The following is a 24,679-nucleotide window of genomic DNA, read 5'->3' on the forward strand; positions in this document are numbered from 1 at the left end:
CAATGCCACACACAGGCATTCGAAGGCACTCGAAAGCCCCCAAATGAACTTTTTCAGCCCTAGAGACCCAATACGCAGCTAAGGTCCATCCTCCTCTCGCCTGCACCTTCCCTCAAGCTTCCAACTAAAGCTCGAACCAAATGAAACCCATGGCTTAAAAAAGCGTCTAGTTAAAATGCTACCTCTCCTCTGTACTGTTATGGAGCTATCATATATCACAGAGGAGCTTGTATAAACACCAAGCTCCTAGAGCACAGTAGGAGACTCACTCTCATGTTTATTGAGCAATTACTATTAATTAAGTACCAGGCATGGTGCCAGAGATCAGTTACAAAATGAATAAAAGACAGTCCCTATCCCACAGGAAGTCATACTTTAAGTAGAAGGAATAAAGATGTAAACTAATTTATACTCATTATGATATGAAGCATGCTATAATCCAGGTGTACAAAGAGCAAAGAGATCGATTAATTAGGAGGGGCAATTTAAAAAGCAAATGTCCTTCAAGGAGGACAACACATTTGCCGCACTACTTTCAAAGAGTAAAATAACGTCATGGCCTGAAAGTTCCCCAGGGTATGTAAATACCTAATAAATATTTGTGAAATGAGTAAGTGTACATTTACGCCCAGAATTCAGTATTTTCATTGTATACCTAAGGTATCTGGGATTAAAGAGTTCTTATTAAAGGAGTAACAAGGATATCATGTTTAATATCATTTATGAACCAAATATTAGTCATAGAAAAATTATTTAACTTCATTCACAGAAACGATATTTCAAATTATTCTCTGGGTACTCTACTAAAAACAAAGCATTATATCTTAAGAACTATAAACGCACACTCAAGGTTAACAATAAAGTTGATTTTTTTGAGAGAACAAACATTATTGTACATATCATCAAATATCCATTTACAAATTTTGCAATTTGGATAATGTAACAATCAATCACTACAAATGTCGATTAAGTATACTTTCTTAGAGAACGGTAGTTATTTCCCTAAGAAAAAAGATAAGAAATGACCAACCTCTAGACTTCTGTCCTCAAGTATCAAAGTATTACCATATCTCAACCTTTTCAGCTATGCTACAGCTCCTATTACTTTCTTACCTCAGTTCTCAGACATCTTCAAAAAGTACCCAGTAGAAAAGGCAATAAGGACCCAGAGAGATATGGCATATGCTTTTTAACTTCATCTTGAAAATTAAAAATAATGTTTATCTTTTTCAGACCAATTCCTCCCAGCTTTAGGCCCAAGAAGTGGTAAATCATGGTAACAACTACCAATAAATAACATTGCTTTCTGTGAAGGAAACCCGACTAGAAACGCTGCCTAAGAAGTGAAACGTACTTGGTCCCTCTGGTTTCTAGAGCCTCCATCAATTTCTATGATCTCTCTCCCATTACCCCCTTTCAGGTTAGAATATAAGGTGTGAGCAGGCTGTGATCTGAGGAGAGGGTGGGCCTCTCTACAAAGACCAAGGAAGCAATAGCCTGAAATTTCCTGAGAACAAGCAGTCATATTCTTGAAGTCGAGGCATCGCAGTGATTCCACTGGGTTACTACATCCACCTTGGAATGTTTGGAATGGTATGGGGGTGGATGGGTCCATTTTCTGGTTGTAGCAAAATATCCTGTAATGTGGGAGTGGCCTCCACTCCAGAGATAAGTCCATTCAGCACATGTACTAGCAGCACCCCTTTGATAAACACAGAGTGAGTTCCTTGAGGTTGGGACTCTGTCTTAATTTTTGTAAAGAAGCCCCTTATTCTTTAGCATCTAAGAAAACACCCACAGTCATCAGAGAAAGAAAGAAAGAAGGTAGGGGAGGAGAAAAACAGGGAAGGGGGAGCAGGGATTATGGACAGACATCTCAATCCCTGTTCTGCCATTCTGAGTGGCATGGCACTTGGACAAGTTACTTTACCTCTTTGAATAGGTTTTTTTGTCTGTAAAATGGAGGTAATAGCCCCCATCACCACAGGTTTATTGTCCAGATCAAGTAGAGAACATGTCTAGGCCCTGCTACAATACCGGCAGGTGTTCAGTAAATGTTAGTCCCTCACCCTTTTCTTCCCCATGAAATTGACAGTTGTCGGTATTCAGGTGTAACAACGAAAGGATGGTTCTCTTCACAACTTGGTTTTGGAGGATGTGAACTGGTAATATGAACCAAAATGAAAAGACTTAATCTGTTCCCTCCGTTTCCATTATCTTTGCCATCGCACGCATAATCGCTGAAGCTTCATAGCACAACTGCACTGCTAGCAAGTGAACTTTGGAGACCTGCAGCATGGGGCAAGAGATGTGTGCTCCTGGAGCCCTAGACTTCCAAAGAGTCAGGGACAGAAGGAAGGAAGATGAATGAGTTTCTACCCACCAGAGTCATTTCTACCCACATGTCTAGGGAGAAAAGGCTGTGAGATTCCCCCAGCTCTTCTTAAGATGCCTTCTGTCCTCCCTGAATGCCCTGCCCACAAGTTCAAAAGCCAGGGGCCAAAACTGAAATATCCATATATGATCAATCCTGCCCAGGCATCCCAGGGGCACCTCAAAGGGTGGGGTGGGGGGCACAGAACCTACCAACAATGAAAATACTTATCTAAATTGTGAACTCTCTTTTTTTTTTTTTTTTTTTTTTTAAGTATATTTTATTGATTATATTGTTACAATAGTTCCAATTTTTTTTTCCCCTTTGCTCCCCTCCGCCCAGCACCCCCCTTCCCCAACAATCCCCTCTCCAAGTCCATGCCCATGGGTCGTACATACAAGCTCTCCCGCCTCACCCTTTCATATATTCTTCTTCTTCTTTTTTTAAAATTAATTAATTAATTCGTTAAATATTTTAACAATAAAAAATAACAATTCCTCCCTCTCAGACTTAAGACCCTTTACAATCTTATAAAGGACAATGGATGAAGGTCTCGGGCTCCTCTAGCTGCTTCAAGCTGGACATGGTCGTCGTCCTACCTACCCGTGGGTCAAGAAATCCCTAATAAGAGTGGGGATGTGGAGGGGAGGGTGGCCTTCCCACAAGGGGAAGGATCGTGCAGACTCCAGGTTGGTTGGCTGTCTCTGGACAACGGCATGCTTGGTTTGACAGGCTGGCATCCTTGTTGTATTCTGGGGGCAACAGGGTTAAAGGACATCATTTAATCCGTAACCACTAGATGACAAAAGACAGGTATTAATTTTTCAATGTCCCACATTAGGGAAAAGAAGGGCTTCTTTGGAGGAAGGTGTGCCAGGTACATCTCACCTGTCCAAAACCCTTTTGCCCATTATACTTATTTTGGACTGAGGGAAATATTTTAGGTTTCCCCCATCTCAGGCCTCTGGGCTTTTTCTGTCCAAGCCATTAGGATAGAAAAGAGAAACCAGTTTTAAAGTGAAGCCCACAGACCACCCCGTTCTTCACCAACCCAGCCACTTAGTTCAGCCAAACCATTGAGTCTCAGGAGGCAGCAATGCAGACAGGATTAAGTGAGGCCTATGCATACAGATAATCACTCAGGTAATGAGATTGTAGGCTTATGCCCTTTGAAAACAGAAAACACATGTTAATTTATGTAACATAACCCACATACAAGTCTCTAAATCTGTAGGACTGTCTTATCGGAAGGAAAATCCTTGTCCTTCTAATATTCGCTGAACTTGCATTTCTATTCTTTATATTTTTATTCCCCCCCCCACTAAAAAATTTTCTGTTTGTTTGTTTTTCCACTACAGTTGTCTCACTTTTTTTCCCCCTCTTGCTTCCCTGCACCCTGCCCCCCCCCACAGTCAGTCCCCACCCAGTTGTCCATGTCCATGGGTCATTCATACATGTTCTTTGACTAGACCCTTCCCCTTCTTACCCCTTCTCTCCCTCCCATCTCCCCCTTTGTTACTGTTAGTTTATTCCTTGTTTACGTGAACTCTCTTATGGAGCCTTCATCTGTACTGTTTAGAAAAATTCCTAAGCTTACATTGTTACTGAATTACTCTGTGGTCACATACGTATACTCCATTAACTAGACGGAATAAAATGTTCCATGGAAGTCAGATTAAAGTAAGCATTGTGGTCTTACCCTCCCTGCAGATGGGGAAACGTGAATCCCACGCTGCATGGATTCCCATGCAATTCACCCACAAGGAGGAGGGACAACCACCCCTGTTCTATTCCCAGGCTCCCTTGCCAACTGGCTTCCAACTACATTCCACTGAGGATTTGGGGGTGAAGGAGACACTGGAGAGCTGCTGTAGGGTGAGAAAAGGGGAACCTCTCAGTGGTCCCAGCTCCTGAGGCCAGGTGTTCCAGGTCCTAGTATTTCACCACCTCCCTCTGCCCCTCCAGACCTAGGGGTGGCAGTGGCTTCCTGAGGTTGCTAATCTCTGGGCTGCCTGGCTTCTCAGCTCTTCTATCACCTACATAATTAACTTTCTATATTATGTTCTCTCCTTTTGAAATATCTTGCATGGTTCCTGGTTTTCTAAACTGAGCTCTGTATTATTTCTTAACCTCCCCAAAGAGTTTTCTCAATAAAGACAAAACCTACCAACAGGGTTGCTAAAAAAACTAAAGGGCCTGGCTGGTGTGGCTCAATTGGTTGGAGCATTGTCCTGTAAACTGAAAGGCCACTGGGTTCAATTCCCAGTCAGGGCAGATGCCTACGTTGCAGGTTTAATCCCCAGTAGGGGAGCCTGTGAGAGACAACCAATTGAGGTTTCTCTGTCACACTTATGTTTCCCTCACTCGTTCTCTCCCTCCCTTCCCCTCTCTCTAGAATCAGTGAGCGTGTCCTTGGGTAAGAATTTTTTTTTTAATCTTTTAAAAAAAGAACTAAAGATAACGCGTGTGAAAATAGTACAAGTCAGTACTCAAAAGTGCTTTCCGTTTTCTCACAAGGAGAACTTAAGCGGAAGAGCAAATTAGGTATTACAGATTCAGGAGCTATCTCAGGTAAAAATTCTGGGTCAACCTGAGGCTTCTCTCAGGAAGAGTCCAAAAGGGCTGCATTCCTCCTAGGTTCCTCCTGTAAACCAGCTTTCTTTTTCCCCTCAGCCCCTCTCCTTTTAATTGCAGAACCTATTTTACAAGTGAAATGTAACCTGGAATCTCCCATTTCGGAGCCACTGTCCTCACTCTCAGTCTGCTGCCCCAAGGATTCTCCCAAACATGCAGGCTGGTGAAGAAATTTCTAGCACAGGTGAGCCTCTGGGAGAGGAGGAGGAACCTGAACCCCAGGACACTGGGGTACGAGGGGAAGAAGAGCACATGGTGCTGGGGTGAGGGGAGGACCCAACCAGCACGAAGTAAAGCAGCCCTGCCCTTTGGGGTTGGTTTTTTCAATGTAGATTTTGCAGGTTTCAATTATGTTTCATTGAGAGTTACCAAGAACAAAAACGACTGGTTGACTTTTTTTTCCCTATTGCAAGTAAAGAAAGATTGGTTTAATTTTTGGTGGTTTTCATTACCAGGATTTTAATGGTTAAAAACAAAATTGGTTTTTGCTAGGTCAAAAAAAAAAAAAAAAAAAGATGGTTCCTCAACACTCTATACACAACAGCAAGACTCCAGGACTGTAAAACACACCAGCAAGAAGTACAGGTTCTCAGTCAGCCCTCAAGCTGAAGACGTAGTGTAGTTCCATATGTCACACCTCTGTTCCTATTCTGGTCACAGAAGGCACAAAGCATAATGACCATCTTTCCCTTTACTCCCTTAGAGTGGGAATAGGCTGGGTTCTGCATCCATGTATGACAGTATAATTTTGTGCTGAGGCAGAGCAGACAAAAGACTGTCAAGTCCAGGCTGTCAGTTCCATACTCTTATCAGTAGGCCGCCTACATACCCAGTCGATATTGTCAACCCTGCCTCTCACACAGACTTCAGAAGGGGAGAGGGGAGATGGTACTAACCAACCCTGAATGTCAGCTACATCCCGGCAAAAAGGGGAAAGGGCATTTAATGGGGAAAACGATCCATTAAAACGCAAGTACGCACTGCATAAAACCTAAATGTTATTACTGAAACCCTTCTGTTTTGACGTAAACACGTATGTTGCACATCATTTGAGTACAAAACTCATAAGAACAAGTGAAAGAACAGAATACTAATTTTTAAATCTTGAAGCAACAACAGGAAAAGGATGGGTTAATAGAATTCCAAACTACTGATGACTAGCTGGAAAAGCAGGCAGCTTCCCAGGGGAGACTAAATATACCTCTCCAATGGGAGGATGGTCGGGGGCAAAGACTGGAGCTGGGCAGCACAATCTCTGCTTGGTAACACTGGAGAGAGCCCTGGCTGGCACAGGGGTTGTGCCACTCCCTTCTGGGCCTGTTCCCATCCTGTCAGCAAGGTGGGGCTAAGCCAGCTTCAGAAGGCACAGCACCACACCCTTGATTCTCTCTCGTGGGACTGCGGTGCTGCACATCTCCCCTCCCCCGCTTGCCCTTGCTCCCTTCCTTCCTTTCCTCCCCTTCTCCCTCTTTCTCTCTCAAAAACAATTTAGAAGTTAGCCCCAGTTTTCAAATATGTAAACCAGAAAGCCATTCAGGTGAGTATAAATAGTAGCCATTGTGATCACAATATAAAGTTAACTTTGCCAGGCAGATACTGAAAATCAAAAAACTGAGTTGCTAAAAGATGCCTTATAGCTTTAAGGTTTTTGTTTGTTTGTTTTGTTTGTTTGTTTGTTTTTAATGGGAGAAGTAATGAGGCTCAGAAATGCAGAGCACAGAGCTTCTTAGGGTAAGGCCGAGTTCAGCCTAGCCTCCAAGATACCACCTATCCCAAGCCCCAGTCCTCACTGCCTTTTCTTTATTTAATTTCAGAGAGAGGGGAAGGGAGGGAGAAAGAAAGGGAGAGAAACGTCACTGTGTGGTTGCCTCTCTCACGTCCCCAATTGGGGACCTAAACTGCAACCTAGGCATGTGCCCTGACTGGGAATCGAACCTGTGACCCTTTGGTTCGCAGGCTGGCACTCAATCCACTGAGCACACCAGCCAAGGCCTCACTGCCATTTCTATGCTATTCCCAAGTAATCTAGGCTGCAGGTTATCACAGGCCACATTCCTGACAAAACATGAAAAAATTCTACTGACTCACTTGGGGCAAATCTTTTGATAAAAAAATTATCACCCAAATCTCCATGAGGGATTAAAGAGCTCAAGTTGTATTTACTGAATGTCAAACATTGACCAAGCACTTAAAACAGAGTTCTCAGGTTTAGGTGTTGATTTTAAGGCTGTGAAGGTCAATGAACAAATATAAAAACACTTCCTTTCATGATTTAAGTACGACATCCTAACCAGATTTTCTAAGTCACTAGATATCAATGGCTACAAAGCACTGAGCTACGTTCTCTAGGGCACTGGTTCTCAAACCTGAGTGCATACTGGAATCCCTTCAGAAGCTCAAAAAATAATACTGTGGCCTGGGACCCACCCCCAGAGACTTTGATTTAATGAGGAATATGGCTTGAGCAGCAGTATTTTTAAATATTGATGGTGATTCTGATAGACAGCAAACCATTGCTGTAGGAAAAAAAGAAATTTATAAAGTGGAAACAACCCAAATATCCATCAACTAATACATGGATAAATAAAATTTTGTGTATCTGTACAATGGAATAGTATCCAGCAAGAAAAAGGAATGGCATCTGGATACATGCTACAACATGGTCAAACCTGATACACATTATGTTAAGTGAAGGAAGCGAGTCTCACAAAACCACATATGGTATGATTCCCTTTACATGAAATATCCAGAATGGACAACTTTGTAGAGAAAGAAAATAGATGAGTGGTTAGCAGGGACTAAGAAAGTTGGAACTGTGGAATGACTGTAGTGGGTATGGGATTCTTTTTAGGGTAATGAAAAGTTTCTAAAATTGAGTGTGGTGATCGCTATACAGCTCTGAATATACTAAATCATTGAACTGCCCACTAAAAAGGGGTGGACTGTATGGTATTTGAATTATACCTCATAAAAGTTAAAAAAGAGAGAGAAACACCCATGGCTGGTGTGACTCAGTGGACTGAATGCTGGCCTGTGAACCAAAAGGTCACCGGTTCGGTTCCCGATCAGGGCACATGCCTGGGTTGTAGGCCAGGTCCTCAAGTGAGGATGTGCAAGAGGCAACTGATCAATCTTTCTCTCCCTCTCTTTCTCCCTTCCCTCCCCTCTCTCTAAAAAATAAATACAATCTTTAAAAAAAAAAATAGAGGGACATAAATCCTATGCCCAGCTCTCAAAGTACTTACAATTTAGCTGTAGAGAGAGGAAAAAAAAAAAAAAAAAAAAACAACACACAGATAAGACAAGCATTAAGAGATTTTAAAACACCATTAAAGAGAACTGCCTAATACAGAAAATAAAAGCTCTTTAATTCAGAAGGTTTCAAAGCCAAAATGACCTGACATTTTTCTTCTCTAATTTGAAAAAAAAAAAAAAAAATGGAGATTTTGGATCTCTGTAGCATGCTGCTGATACTACAGGCCCCAAAGTTTCCATTTCCAAGCTTGTGAGAGAGGAATGACTACTTAGAATTATATATAGTCTTTGAGAATACAGGCTGTTGATGGATTATAATGACTCTCAAGAGTCAATTGTTAATAGGGCCTTTGAAAGACAGACTGAGTGCTCTAAATCTTTCCTATGCCCTGGAATTGTCTTTACCACTACCAGAATTTGGATCAAATAAACTTACATGCTCTCGCATACAAAAATACTTTCATATATGAGGCTTTGTGACAAGTGAGTATTATAGGTCATATGCTGTAAAATGGTTAAAAGTGCGTCCCACCCTCAGCATTCCTAAAATTCCTAATACTAATAGTTATAAAATATTTATTGTGGCAGAGTGACAAAGAAAATGTCAACTTTAGGAAGAGTGGGATTTTGTTTAGCAATCTTGTTTCTTTTGGGGGGGTTGGTGTAAGAACATCATTTGTATTTTTCTAATACCATTCAGGAATTACACACTTGAACATATTTTTGTGCTCATTTCCAGAGAACATTATCAATTGAAAAAGCTTTGGCCTATAGCCTTTTAAATAAATGTTTGTTGGAGCATATTTAAAAGCAGGTGGTCATGAAATTTTAATAACTCCTAGAAATCATATTAGCAAAATATAAACTCTATTCTCCATTTTATGGCAAACTTAAACACACAGCTATAGATGAAGAAAGCAGGTTAAATACTGCTTCCAGTAAACCTGTCCTCCTGTACTATGGTGTATAGCAGATTTTCAGCAAACTTTTAGAAGTGACTGGGCCAGACCAACTTTGAGGCAAATTATCCATTAGATCCTAAAAATCCTGCAGGATCCTTGATTCAGACAAATAAGACAATAATTCTCAAAACAATTGTTTAACGATAAGGACTAAGAAATTATTTAATTTTGAAATGTGCTAGTCTCAAAATTCCAAGTAAGCTTCAATGACATAGACTTGAGCCCTTATCCTTGCTACAGTTTCATAAATGCCAAAACAGGAGATTAGTGTTTAATTTTACTAGCTGTTTTGAACTCAAATTCTCTCTATTCTACCCACTTTCCTTCAACCTGGTTTAATCATATATATATATACATATCAAACTTACTTTGGACGACAACTTCAAAAGGAAAAGAGCCAATGGAACAGAATGTTCTATCTCTGAAAATTGTGAGGCAGAATCTCAGACACTACAGAAATCCCAGAAATCTTAAAAACTATGATTAAGTTATTATTATTAACTTAACCCAGTCTAGGCCTCTGCAGCTTCCTTAAAAGCCCTCCATGTGGTAATTCCATTGACAGGTTTATTTTACTCACTGTATGCAAGAAGGTCCACCTCCCCATTCTCACAGCTACTAGAATTTCTTGACAAGTTGGAAAAGGTTAATCTCCTTAGTTCCTGCCTCTCCTTTCCCCAGTTTTCCTTAAAGTGTGAGCTTTTCCTTCTGTGCAAAGCCTACTTAGCCCTGGTCCAATTTGAAAGTGGTGATAAAGAGCTATGGGATTTGAACCCCACCTGCGCTGCTCAATTATTGGGTCACTTTTAAGCAGAACTCTTGGCCTCTCTATGCCTCTTTTCTCACCTGGAAACTGGAGAGAACAGTATTTCCCATGGGGTCACTGTGAAATTATGCATGTGAAGCAATGATCACACTGCCTGACACGCAAGGAAGTAGCCAATAACTCATCTATTATCATCTTAGTGCCAGATTCTTCCTGCATCCAAGTTTTATACTAAATGGTTTACCCCAGATCAAGCAAAAATTAAAGAGGAAATATTATTTATGCAAACATCCCTTTAAATAATTGTGTTCAGCCAATGGACAAGAAATTCCCAGGGGGGAAAAGTGCTTATAGTTTATAGAGGGTCCTTTTTCTCAAGCAGTCCTATAAATATAACTCATCATAAGTAAAAAGTAAATATTAAGAAAAATAATGTATTTGGCTTCCAACTCTTACTAACAATCCTAAAGACAAGGTTTTTATTTCCCCCAGCATTGTTTGTAAAAACCCAAGTTAACAAAAAAGAAAGATTCCAAAATGGACCAACTTATTCTTAATGCAGAAAGACTAGTATGAGTTGTATATTTATTTTCCTACATACTGCTTCCACAATCTTTCAAGAGACTTTTCACATCTAAAAAGTCAAGTTGTTCTCTGGTTAACATTCACTTAGGAGATGAGAGGCCTGTCATATTTTTCTTTCAAAAATAATCTTATCGGTCTTGTCCAAGATCATTTTCATCCCTCACACACAAACGTACTTTTATCTCTCTAAGACACCCTTGAAAACGGTAACAGATGGTTCCTTCCACCTACTGGAGATAAAGAATCTAAGGCTCTCCTTACAGACCTGTTCATCAACACCTCCTCTGCACAGAGAATGAAAAACCATATCCTAATACCACATCATACCTGGAGTTTCTTTGACAAAAAGGTCAGAATCCACTTTGACTTTTTGTTCAAATCTTTCTGGACTAAAACAATGACTTAATATGAATCAGTTATAGACATGAAATTGATTCTAAATTTTACTCCATTTTCTTTTTTCATAGTCTTCAAATATGCTAATTGTATTTGATTACAAAGGTAGAAAAGGAGTTACCTTATCAAACATAACTAGAAAATTCACATTTAAATGGGAAAGCGGTATATAAGCTTTATGCACCTCTGTATGTAGAATGTTAAATTACACAGTAAAGAAAGCGAAAAATTTTTAAATGGAGGGTTCCAGGCCACAATTCCTGAGTTTAGGAAAACGCAAGTCCATTAGCATAATATATCCTTTTATCATATAGATTACCCTTGAACAGCAGCTAAATATGAAAACATACTTTTCCATACCTGTGGGAACCAAGGGAATACAATTGCAATCATTACTGGGGGAAAGTTCAAGGCAAACAATTTTAAAAAAAAAAAAAAAAGCAAAACACATGGTCAATTACTTAAAACCTCACTTTAGATCTTCAGGATAAGTCTAAAACATCAGGTTTTAAGAACATAAACATATTGTACTTAAGTTACTTACACATTTCCTTGAACCAATTTTTTCCCCAAGTACCCAATTACAAAAAAAAAAGGAAATATAAATATCTACTCCTTTAAATGTCCCTACAAAGTATGAACAGAAACTTATTTTCATTTTTAAAACAATTTACCGAACTTTATAGCAGAGCCCTTACAAACGCAGCGGCATGCTAACAAATTGAGGCAAATTCTCAAACATTAAAGAAAAACTATATAAAACACCCAAGGGAGAAATAATATATGAAAGCCAAAAATTTAGTAACATTTAGCAGCAAAAATTCTAATCTACACTCGCAACTCTTACCCTTGACAGCACAAAACAAAATATCCTGCCTTACACATTTTGGAATTGCAATTCTGAAACGCTAAATCCAAAGACAAAGCCGCCCTGGGGAAAAATAACAATTGCGCAACAGATCAACAGCTCCAACTTGTCCCTTGGCCCCAGCGCGGCAAGGTTTGCACGCTACAAGGCAGGAAAGGGCCAACCGAGGGCCGCCGTGACAGCCAACCGGCCACTGTCACCGAGACCAAGGGCACGCACTGGGCGTGCACCACCAGAAGGCACCGCGGGATGATGGAGAAGGTCGGGGCGCGCCCGACTTCAACTGCAGAGTCCCCACCCCTCTCGCTCTTCCCCGCAAGTTGGGAGCCACCCAGGGGTCTTCCAGTCGAACCTTTCCCACTGTACGAGGCCCGCTTTGCTGCCGCACGTAGGGGCACCCTTGCGCACTGGGCACTTGGGGACCTCTTCTGCACCCCCACCTGGGGGCTGGGCTTTCTGGACAAGCTGTTTAAGAGAGCTATCCCATAGGTGGACTTGGCCTGTAACAGTGAAATGCTTCCCCTCTCTCTTTTGGCCTTCAGGCTAATAGCTCCAGCTATAAAAGTAATTAGAGGAATTCTTCTTGAGGAACTCCTTTATCAGCAGAAGAGGTGGGGAAATACGCATAAAGTAATGACCCCAGAACTAGACACAGGTTAATTAGTAAGGGTCCACCAGGAACAAAGGGATTTAGAAATTTTGCCCTCTTCCTTGGACACTTTTGGATGCCTACATGTATACGCCCCCCCCACCTCGCCCCGCCTCCCTTGCCATGACAGTGAAAGACGCCTCAATGGATTTGAGAATTAGTTCTCCCATCTTCTCACGCTAGGCCTTCTCATCAATAAACCTTTCCTTACTCCAAACTCTGATGTACTGTCTTTCTTTTGAAGCCTGGGGCGCGCGAACCTTATCTGTAACAGGCCCAGTGGGGTGAGTAAACTACTCGTGCAATTGTGGGGCCGGGTACAGCGATGGCATGGAAGGGGGCTCCGGGTCCCGGCCCGGAGGAGACCTCAGCTCCCCCACGAGCGGCCCCGTGACTAGGCACATTCTTGCCGGCTCCCAGGCGGGGGAACCGCTCTGCCCCGGAAGTGCCGGCCCGCGCCGGCTCAGACCGCCAGCGTCCACCCCCTCCTGCCCCGCAGCCTCGGGAGCCGTGCAAACATGGGGGGCTGGCTGGAGCTCCGCAGTCCCAATCCGGCGGCACGGGAGCCGACAAGAGACGCCCCATTCGCTCCACGCATGCGGACATAGTCCCCAACCCCCCACCCAGCCGCCCTCTGATACAGCGGACGCCTTGTCGGTGGGACCCCCCGGGCGCGCCCCCACTACCCTCGCCACCCCTTGGGTCCCTGCTTCCCCGCTCCGCCCCGCCCCGGCGCAAACGCAGCGGCTCCGATGCGCGCGCGGCCACTGCAGTCCAGGCTCCAGCCACAGACGGCGGGGAGAAGCCAGTGGCTGCTGTCCCTCCCGGACCGCGGCTTCCTCGCGCCCCTGCCCCCGTCCTGGTTCTACAGTGGGACCTAGAGGTCTAGGGCAGCACCTGCTGGGACTGCAGTCCCGGCGGCGGCAACTCCAAGTCCATCATGCTGAGCTGGGGACGGTGCTCTGAGGCTCCCCGACGTTGGTTTCGTCCCGGCTGCCCAGACGCGGCGCGGACCAGGAGGCACTGAGGGCCGCGATTCGTACCGGCTCCCCGGCACTCGCTTCTAAGCGACAAGGCCTAAGTCGCCTTCTGGGCTCCGGCCCCGCCACGCCTCCCGCCCCCCGAAGGCGGGGCAAGAGCCTGGGCCAGTCCTTCCCAGACTGGCCGCGTGGGCAATGCTGCCGAAAATCCCCCACCCTCGCTCTGGCTGACGCAAGAAGCTCGCGGTCCGGGGGCAGGAAAGGGCCTCGGGCCGGGGTCCCAGTGGGCGGCGGCGGACGCCCGCGGACTGGCGGGGTGCCCGAAGGAGGGCTGTCTGAGCTACTAGGTCCCCGCGCTCCATTTGCCCTCCTTGCAAATAAAACTAACGCTCACCGCCCGAGAGATTACAAGTTGTTTGTCGAAGGTCTCTCGGGTTCAAGCGCTTTGAAACAGTTTAAACAGTTGGAACAAACACGGCTGGAGTCCCGGCAGAGGGGCTGGCATTGGAGCTGCGCCTCCCTGATTTGGAGTTGGAGAACCTTGCCCCGCTTTATCTCACCCCACCGTCCGAGAGTGGCGCCAGCCTCAGGGCGGGGGTAACGTCTCCGACCCGGCCGTGCGCAACGCGAACTGCCCTCTTGCCCTCGGTTCCCTCTGGGGTTGGTGTCAGTGGGACTTGCCAAGGGGAAGTGTGTACCGCGCGGGGAGCTCGTGCTCGCAGTCACCCTGAACGCCCTCCACCTACTCCCACGCGCTTGCAATCTGGCTAGGTTCTGGACGCCAAGGGCAAACGAACAAGTCTCTCCGTCAGAGCAGTCAGTATAGCCCACTAAATACCTTTCTTTTCCCACCAAAGCCCACACACCGTACTACAGATGGCGTCCTTTAACAGTGTGCAGTACTACGACATACCATAATTTTACAAGTTTCTTTTGACGTACTCACGATATAATTTTTAAAATAAAAGTGAGAAAAACCAAGTTATAAAAGTTTGTATAGCACGGATCCGTTCCGTAAAAACATGTGCCTAGGAAAAAAATAGAAAATTGTTCAAGTATTAATAGTTATAGGATCATGAATGGCTTTATCTTTATGATATTTTAACTATCTTTTCAAAGATAGTGAATATATATTACATTTTCCATCAAAAACAGTTACTTAAAAATTAATCATTGTTCACAGAAAACTTCAAGTTCTTGAAAACAGGAATTGTGAAATCTGAAAGATATAAAAAAGAATAAATTGTTTTTTCTCCTCTTGTGTCTTAACAGTCTAGCTCTTTAACAAGCCTGGTTTTCAGTTTCCAGCTTCTGGAAATTATGAAAAACCAGGTGAAATAGTGCCAGCAGTGGCCTTACTATTATTTCATTCAAAAATATCTCTCTGCACACACACACACACACACACACACACACACACACACACATCTGACTATAGCAGATCAACACCCAAAGAACTTACTTTCTCTTGGTTGCATAATTTGACACTCCAAGGACTTATCTGTAAATTTATGTGTTCAAATATTCCTTGAGGTAAGTGAAGCCTAAATTATCACTTGTAATTGAAGTAAGCTTCTTCACCTTGAATTAAACCCTTTCAGCTGTTATGTGAAAAGCCTGTAAAATGATCTGCAGACTGAAGAAGAAGCCTTAGGAGAAATTATTCACAATGGCCCCGAAAGGAAACATTCAGAGACATAATGAAATGGCATTTCTGTCTCAAAGAAGGGCAGAGAGTATATTGTGAACAATTTGAGTTACTTGTTATAACTGCTATATCCAAGAAGGTAGACAATGAGTCCAGGAGGAAAGAGATACCAAAGTCATGTATGACATGGCTGTGGTCCGCAAGGAGTTTATAAAATGTTTGGAATTTCCTTGTTAAGCAACCGATTTCCACTGAGTTTAGACTGAATGAAATAACCTTTACTTTGACAAAACTGCGATTGCTGGGAGTATATTATTTCAGGCATCTGCAGAATACATATGTTCAAAGGGAGTAGAACAATATGGTAAACGTCTGAACATGTTTAAGAAAAATAAACACTAAGGAAAAGCTGTTTGGCGTTGAACAGTGGCTCAGCACGCACGCACACACATGGAATCCTGGTCTCCAACCACTCATGTCAAGCAGATTTCCAGTCTTTGTGGACACTGGAATAAAATTGTCTTATGTGAGAACTTAGGCCTTGCACTGTAAACTGCTATATTGTGCTGTGGGGGCAAGGCTATTACACATTGAGAAGCTCCAGAGGAACAGGACAGATGATGCTGGTTATTCCTCTCTTGTCCTGGTGCCATGGAAGTCCTTTGTACTGCCAGGCTCTCCCAGCTACTATTTTATTTTTCCCCCTATTTGGTTTCACATTCTACTAACCCTTCTACATTTTCACTGATGTCTGAATTCTTGGCTATCTTTGGAAAGACAACCCACCGTATATTCTTGGAATGTGTCAGAATTGTCATATTTGCTCTAAAGCTCTCATAAAAAATAACCATCATAAAGTAAGCCTTCTGAGCACACAGAGTTTGGATAATGGTTATGCAATGATCCATTTACTTCACCTTCTCTGTGATCTAAGCTGCTAAGTTTGCAAGGCCAAAGAAAGTACTTATATTTCAAAATTCTTCATCACTTTGAGGTTTATTTCCTCTTCTTTTCACTTCCTCTTAATTGTACTCCATGTCTGAGCCAGAAAATATCCAGACTCTGTTGGAATTATAGTTGAAATTCTAAATTTGTTCAGTTTACAGCTGGAGTATATCAGATAGCTAATTTTCAGAGATGGCACCCAATAAATCACTCCCTTCCCTGATATTTTTGTAGTTCCCTGACATTGAATCAACAGTGGCCCTATGGCTTGCTTTGATTTATGGATGGAGGCTGGAAGTGACACGATGTCTGGTCTCCACCTTGGAAAGGTATGACTGCTTTTAATTCTACAGTCTTAGAAGTCAGCCATCATGTATGAAGTCTGAAATCTTCATGGGAAGAGAAGCCATGGGGAGAAGCCCTGGGGGATGAGACTCCTTGGAGAGAGAAGCTATGTGAACAAAGTCACCAATCACGTGAGTGAAGAGACTGTCTTGGACCTTCCAGCACACCTAGTCATGCCCCAGAGGACTCCAGCCACACATGCTCTCTGACTGCAACCATATGTAAGGACTCAGCCAGGTAAGACTAGCAGAAGCCTGCTTGGCTGAGCCTAGTCAGCATAAAGAATTGTGAGATATTACAATAAATTGCTTTTAGCCACTAAGTTTTAATGTAGCTAACTAAAACAGCATATATTGGTTATCAGTTGATAACCAAAACACCATATATTGACTATCAAGGGTGAGGTTTCTCCTGGCTGCGTTTTCTTTGTTAACCATCATTGGCAACAGATATAGTGATGGTACCTTGCAATTAATAGAGTCTCAAACCCTCAGAAGCAAATAGGCCTCCCTGTGCATAAGGAAGTTACCTTCCCTATAATATATGCTTGTTGCTATAGACAAAGTAAATCACCTCGACACAGCATGCATCAGTATCATACCATCAGATGAATGATCATGAGACAATCTCCTTATCAAATACACTTTAGGAATCAGACATTTCATCAGTTAGGTAGGTGGAGATATAAATGCATACAGAGATTCTGGACTTGACATGACCTCATTTATACCAGTTATGTAAGATACTTTCTGAATATCTGTTGAGGGAATTTGAACTTCAGGAGCAGTATGCCCAGTGGATAAACTGCACTCCAGTACAGCAGTGTTCAAAATAATTGGTGTATTAATTTCGAAACACACCCATAACCTTGGTTGCTTGGTATGCACACCTCACTATGCAAACTACTGATACAAAGAGCTGTAAATCTCCAGAGCCAGTTTTAACTCGTAGTTTCCTGCTCATAATACAAACAGTGCTCTGTAGGAACTGCAGTGTAGTGCATAAAGAGAAAAATCCAGGAGTTTAAGAGTGCTTTTGAATTATATGTGTTGTTACCTATATAAATATATAGGCACAGAGGGGAAAAGACTGAACATATATGGTCAAAATGTTAATCATAATTATTCCAATTAGTGATGATTTTATTTTTCCCTTTTTTTCCTATCTGTGTTTTCCTAAATAAACATATATGACTTTTATAATAAGCCAAAAATGTGGGGGTGTGGGATGGGGGGATATTGGAGGAACACTGGCTGTTGCTCACGCTACAGAGTCCACTTCATTTTCAAATTGAATTTTAATTACAAGCCTTGCAAATCTTTCCATTCTGTGTCTACTAGAGTGGAGCCTGGAGTTTAAGTGTGGTTGTGGTAAGAGTCTAAGAACTCTTTGCCCTTTCAATCTACTATATTTGCAAAGTTTCACTCAGCAGAATAGGAGTCCCCAGACAAAGATAGAATTTTATGAATACATTGAGTAGAGGCTAAGAACTGCAGCTTCGGAGTGATATGCAAAGTTGCCTGTACATAACATTGATGTACAGGGAAAATAAACACAGTATGGAAAAACACTTATACCTAGAGCTATATCTACAAGGCCGGTTACCAAATATTAATAATGGGCATCAAATATCAGATAATTTTAACTTTCCTCTTTGTACTTTTCTGCATTGTTTAGATTTTTACAGTAAGCATTTTTATAATTAGGGGGAAATCAGTTCAATTCTTTTCATTTTGGACAAACAAAAAGCAAGATGCACTGGTAGAAGAACAGAGCATCCCCATGGACAGGACTCGCAAAGTCTTTAACACACTCAGAGGCTTGAATGTGAAAAAGGGAAGTAAGATTTGCCAAGATATTTGTCTTCTGGCTTTTGCAATACCATGGACTCTCATTTTGGCCTTTGGGTAACAACAGAATTAAAATAACCCTAAGAGGTGTCTTTGCTCAAAGATAGCAGGTAGGTTGTAGTTTGATTGCCAACTCCAGTTGATTGGTTGTGGCTGCCTACAATGCTTTGCTGAGAAGAAATCAGAAGCAGTTTCCTAATTGGGTAGAAAATTTTCAATGATTAACGATGGCTGCCATGGGCAGGTGTTTTCCCTCCCTGATGTAGTTCAACTGTCTGTTTTACATTTGAGGAAGCTGAGAGGTGAAGTGGTTACCAATGATCACAGAGCTAGCTATTGGCAGAGCCAGGAGTAGAATATTACTTTCTGACTCCTGATATTATGTTCTTCTCATACAACAAATTGACTTGGAATTTTGAAGGCAAATCTAGTACTGAGCCAGATCTCAAGGGCCAGATATATATTTTGTTTACACGTCAGCACCTTATTTTTGGAGATTAATAATCCAATTTATTAATGATAATAATTCATGTATTTTATAAAAATTCTCCACAAATCAGGGAAATGTGATTAGGCCCAATATTATAAATCAGAAGGCTACAAAACAATTGAGTTGTTCGAAGCTCAAGAAAATTATCTGAAACTGGCTGGTTCTAAAACCCAAGCTCAGTTCACTGTATGTGAGATCTCTGTGGAGTCCCTTGTCTGTGCAATATTTACTGAGAGTACTCACAGCAAAACTCCCTAAAGATTACATTTTTCCACATTCTGTTTAATTAATTCCCCATGGACAGAATGATAAAGTATTTTTCACGGACAGAAAACTTGCAAACAAACATAAGAACAGTATTCTACATTTAAGAACCTCAAAATAAAGGGTAGGGAGAAACTAAATGGGTTGTTTGCAACTCTAGCCTCTCCACCTAATGGAAGGTATTTATCTTTCTATTTTAATGAAGAAGTCTTAAGAACAAGGTATGAAGTATACTGACAAGGCTTTAAACTATTGTAACCCTTGCACGTCTTCCAATAATTAAAGTCCTCTGGCTATATGTTTCTAAAAGCCCTAAGATACAAGTAACTTCGATGCTGGTTTAGAGCTATTTCTTCTTGTAAGAGTCAATTACCTGTTCATCACATTTTCTTTCTCCTGATGGAAGATAAAATATTTCAGTCTTTAGGGTTCATAAACTGTCAAAAGTTTGTGATGGTAAATGTATGAAGTAAATTTGCCTTTTAAAAATTGACTTTCGACTATGAGCCATGCACTTTATCTGGATTATTTCATTTAATCTTCTCAGAAAACCCATGACATGAGTATATTATTACCCATTTAGACATGAGGAAACTGAATCTTGGAGAGGCTAGCTAATTTTATCAATGGCCAAGCAATAGTAAGTCGCTAACCAGATCACTCTGGCTCTGAAGTTCTTAATTAAGCATGAAGATTTGCTGACTCCCATGGATGTTTTAAAAAATGGCAAGGGTTAATTAGGGAATTTGGGGAGAAATGTTTTGCCAAAAATTATCCAGGCAATTTATTCATTTAAAAAACAACAATTGATGAGGGGTACCATGCTGGGGAAAGATCGAGATGGATTCTACTCTCAAGGTCCTTATGGTCCAGTAATAACACATTCCAATAACCCATATCCAAGAAGAGGAGAACGGCACAGAAGAAGCGGGCACTTGATCTACCCAATCTAATGGCAGAGGGCAGGGCTGTCTCTTCATTTTTATGAAAACTTGACACAATGTTTTTTTTTTAAACAACCTTATCGAGGTATAATTGACATACAATAAATGACACATGTTTAAAGTATATAATTTGCTAGGTTTTGATGTATATGTGTGAAGCAATCAAAACAGTCAAGGTAATGAACACATCCATTACTCCCCAAAGGTTGCCTGTGCTTCATTTTAATCCTGCTTCCCCCTGTCCCCCATTCCATCCCCAGGCAATCACTGATCTACTTTCTGTAACTGTGGATTAATTTCCATATTCTAGAATATTAGAAATGGAATCATATGTATTCTCTTTTTCAAAATCTGGCCTCCTTCATCCTGCATAATTGATATTCATGTATTTGCTTTCATGAATCAGTAGTTTATTCCTTTTTATTGTTGAGTAGTATTCATTATGTGGTTATACCACCACTTGTTTATCCATTCACATATTAATAAACACTGTGTTGTTTCCATTTTTTAGCTATTACAAATAAGGTTTCTGAACGATAATGTACAAGCTTTTGTACAGATATGCATTTCATTTATTTTGGGTAAATACCTAGGAGCAGAATGGCTGTGTCATATAATAGGAGTATGTTTAACTTCATAAGAGCTAGCTAGACCTTTTCCTAGTGGTTATGCCATTTACATTCCCACCAGCAATCTATCAGAGCTCCATTTCATCCACATCCTTGCGAGATGGCTTGGTATATGTGTGTGTGTGTGTGTGTGTGTGTATGTGTGTGTGTGTGGCGCACACACACACATACACACACACACATATATATAAAACTATGGTTTTAATTTGCATTTAATTTTCATTTCTCTGATGACTGAAGATGACTATATTTTCATGACGTAGCAAAGAGGGGTTATGGTAGGAAAATATCATTAACTATTGGTTTAAAATGCATAAAAATTCCAGAAAATATAAAATATGCACCTTAATACATATTTGAGGTCTGAAAAAAAGAAACTACAAAATAGTGAGCTTTCAACTTCTGCCTCAGAATTTCTTCTACACATCATGCTTTTATGGACTCACTCACATTCCTGATCTGCACTGAGAAGCAACAACTATTATCTGTTTTTTTCCTCCTTGATTCCTCTTCCTTTGAAGCTCTAGTTATTACTATAAACAATTTTAATCAACTTTGTTAAAGTCATCTCTTAATTACCCTGACAAGGTCACTGAAGTTTCATTTTTTTAAGGCTATAAACACTAAATAGATAGCTATTTTGTGACAATAGTGGTTTATAAGGCAGAAGAAGTTTTTATTGTACACTATAGACTTCTTTATTATGGTGGCATTTCTTGCTAAAGTTTGCTTGTACTAGTCTCTTGAGGAAGTAAGTACTATACTATCAGCAGCAAGAAACATGTCCTTTCAATTTCAACTGTCCACTCCAGGAAAAGGCCACATAATACTAACACTGTATCTCCTCATAATGAATTCAATTTAATAAAAAAATCACTGTGTGTACTGTGTGTAGTGCTCTATGTGAGACTTGAGTTTATTGAGTACTTACTATATATGAGGCTTTACTTCCAAACACTTTCTATGTGTTATTACTAATCCTCACAACAACTACTTTACAGGTGATAAAGCTGAGTTCAATCTGATCCAGTAATGTGGCCAAGGCCACACAGTTCCATGATTCAGTACCTTAGCTAAGGGTTCAAGGCAGAGTTCATGTGAAAGCATAGGTTTAACTCATTCCAAAACCTTTGTTCTATTCTCTGGGGCAAGCCAGGTCTTAAGATACCATTCAATGCTTTGTGCATAATTAAATAATGTAGGGACTATAATATATAATTTTTTGCTATGGAACTTATTTAAATAAATGACAATCTTTGAGGAGTGAAGCAATATAAACTGTGCCATAATTTTCATGTTGAAATTCAACTTAAGATTTCCATATATTTGTCTTTCTTCAAGAAATTCTTTGTGAAGAAGCAGAGGATTTAAAAGTCAAATGACAATCATGTACTCTTAAAGTATTAACACAAATTACAATTCTTCTAGCCTACATTTTGGCAAATCCTGCTGGTTGCTATTGAAGAGAGAATATAAGCCCCAGAGACAGGCAGATCTATGTGAGTCTGGGAAAACTGATTCACCTCACTGACAACAGTTTCTCCATCTGTGAAATGAAGATTGCTGTGAAGCTAACTGGTATAATGTATAGAAAGTTACTTGTGAAGAAGGAGAGCAGGTAGATCCTTTGAAATGATAATTCAAAACCAAAAAATTACTATGTGAAGAGCACTGAAGTAACAATAGACTACTGCCAATCCATAAAGATCCATAAATGCTTGATATTTGGCATAATGAAAACAAATACTGGTCTGAACGCAACAGATCTAGACAGTCTTTAAATAAATAAATAGGCTTAGACTTAAGCTACTTAAGGGCCAGGGACTGTGTCATTCATTTTATCCCATGGCTTTTTACTTTACATTACATGTGAAAGCACTCCATAAATATTTGTCAAGTGAATAAATAATTGCTTCAGTGGACTTGTTGATTTCTAAGATTCCTTTAAAAATTAACACTGCTTTTGTAAGAAGATGATAGGAAAGAGACTGCATTGCATAAACACTTTTGTTGTGTTGTATTAGGGTGCATGTTACCAATATCAGCTGCTAGTTTAACTAGAGACGTTGGTATTTATGTTGACATAAGGAAGCAGTATATATCATTTTATATGTTTTTGTTAATAGATTTGTAACATTCATTTTCTACTTATGAAGGAATTATTCTGAGTCAAGGGAACATGATCTTGAGGGGTATTTGTAATGTGAGGTTTGCTTTATTGCACTAGTAGAATGTCAGATTACTTTTAGAAAATATTTTTATTAATTTAAAGTAATGGCGGTAGAAAATAAGGAATAATTCTTAGGGTTCCTTGTAATTTTTTGTATTTATAACTTAGGAGCCCCTGCTGACTATATTCTGTGGTACTACTGTTAAGAATTTGCAGACTGCATAAACATTTTAATTTGCTGAAATGTTAAAGTCTTAATTTCAAATCCATTTGATGCTTAGTACATTAGAGCTAATGACCTCTGCCATTCACTTTTACATTGCAACTTAATTCAGAATTATTTTCCAATTTCACTTTTACTTATACCCAAAGTCACATAGGATTGCATGTGCTATGTAAGCCCATAGGCTCACTGTGAGCCTGCAGAAGGGAATCAATATTTATTTCAGCTGCTTATCTTTGGTGTAAGCCAGTGGTTTTCAACCCGTGTGCCGCAGCACAGAATTTTTAAAACATGAAATACCTTACTATTTAATCAGGGGCACTGACCTCTTTTCCCTTAGTTTGTCAAATTAAAAAAATGACAACAGCCAACACAACAATAGCCCTCTGGTGTGAATGAATCAAAATTATACATATTTTTTGTCAGATAAGCAAAAAATAGATTTTTTTGGTGTGCTGCAGAATTTTACTAATTAGTATATGTGTGCCATGAGATGAAAAAGGTTGAAAATTGCTGTTCTAAGCAAATTTGGCATTGCCACAACAACATAATTCCAGGAACTCAGAAAATAGTGCTTTCTTTGTCTAACATATACCTTTTTCAAGTCTCCTATTGTTTGTAAAGTCAGCAGGAAAGCAGACGTAGAGAACACAAGGACTGATGATCATGGACCTTCTAACTGAAGATAGAATCAGTAACCTCTCATGTACAGCTAAGAGCAGCTCAGCGTATCAGCACCAGTAGGAATTTTTTCCTTCTTTTCATGTAATTGTTAATCCTTTTCTTTTTATCATAAAAAAACCCTTACTTTACCCTATAATTTAGACTGTGCTTCCACTTAAATCTGTGTACCCTAAATTGCAATTCTTTGACCCCAAATAAATGCTTTGCCTTTAACTGGGTTCTTGGGTTTTTAGGTTAACAATAAGAAATGTACATTAGGAGCCCTGGCTAGTGCGGCTCACTAGATTGAGTACTGGCCTATGAACCAAAGGGTCACTGGTTCGATTCCCAGTCAGGAAACATGCCTGGGTTGCAGGCCAGGTCCCCAGTTGGGGACATGAGAGAGGCAACCACACATTTACGTTCCTCTCCCTCTCTTTCTTCCTCACTTCCCCTCTCTGTAAAAATAAATAGTTAAAACTCAAAAAAAAGAAGAAATGTACATTTGGTTTTTGCCCATTTCTGGCACAGAACTCCTAAAATTCTTGGAATTTCCTAAGTGAGGAAAGCAGTAAATGTGTCTATGGTTATGTTAATGAGGTGGATTTTGGACAGCATCCAAAGACTGGGAGCTGGTTGGGAGAGGAGCCAACTGTGTGATTAGAAGCTGGAATTTTCAGTCTCACTCCCCAATCTCTTGAGAGGGGAGAGGAACTGAGGATTGAAGTCAATCAACAATGGCCAATGATTTAATCAGTTATGCCCACGTAATGAGGCCTCCTTAAAACCCAAAAGCAGAGGGTTCAGAAGACTTCTGGTTGGTGGTCAGGTGGAGACTCAAGGAGAGGGATGTACCTGGAGAAGCCATGGAAGCTCTGAGATCTTTCACCATACCTTGTCCCATGCATTTCTTCCTTCTGGTTTTTCCCTGAGTGATGTCCTTTTATAATAAACTGGTAATCTAGTAAGTAAAACATTTCTCTGAGTCCTGTGAGCCACTCTAGCAAATTAGTCAAACCCAAGGAGGGGGCCGTTGGAA

The 24,679-nt window shown here is 40.9% G+C and overlaps 1 protein-coding gene across 4 annotated transcripts in view; it reads right to left on the reverse strand.

Moving 5' to 3' along the window:
- NFE2L2 (NFE2 like bZIP transcription factor 2) overlaps positions 1–13,880 on the reverse strand; it is a 32,423-nt gene extending 18,543 nt beyond the window's left edge. Inside the window, exon 1 of one of the 4 annotated variants that reach the window (XM_090281122.1) lies at positions 13,864–13,880. Coding sequence is in view for 1 of the 4 variants with exons in the window: in XM_090281087.1 (XP_090137213.1) it covers positions 13,387–13,431 (45 nt within the window). In the remaining 3 variants the exon portion in view is untranslated. Of the gene's footprint in view, positions 1–11,819; positions 11,916–13,386; positions 13,584–13,863 lie in introns of those variants that run through there. The other 3 variants (XM_090281087.1, XM_090281113.1, XM_090281103.1) reach the window with 3 other exon arrangements.
- Between the last annotated feature and the right edge of the window lie 10,799 nt (positions 13,881–24,679).

This window comes from Furipterus horrens, unplaced genomic scaffold (assembly GCF_987537825.1).
Source record: "Furipterus horrens unplaced genomic scaffold, mFurHor1.1.pri manual_scaffold_1, whole genome shotgun sequence".
In the NCBI taxonomy this organism is placed as follows: domain Eukaryota; kingdom Metazoa; phylum Chordata; class Mammalia; order Chiroptera; family Furipteridae; genus Furipterus; species Furipterus horrens.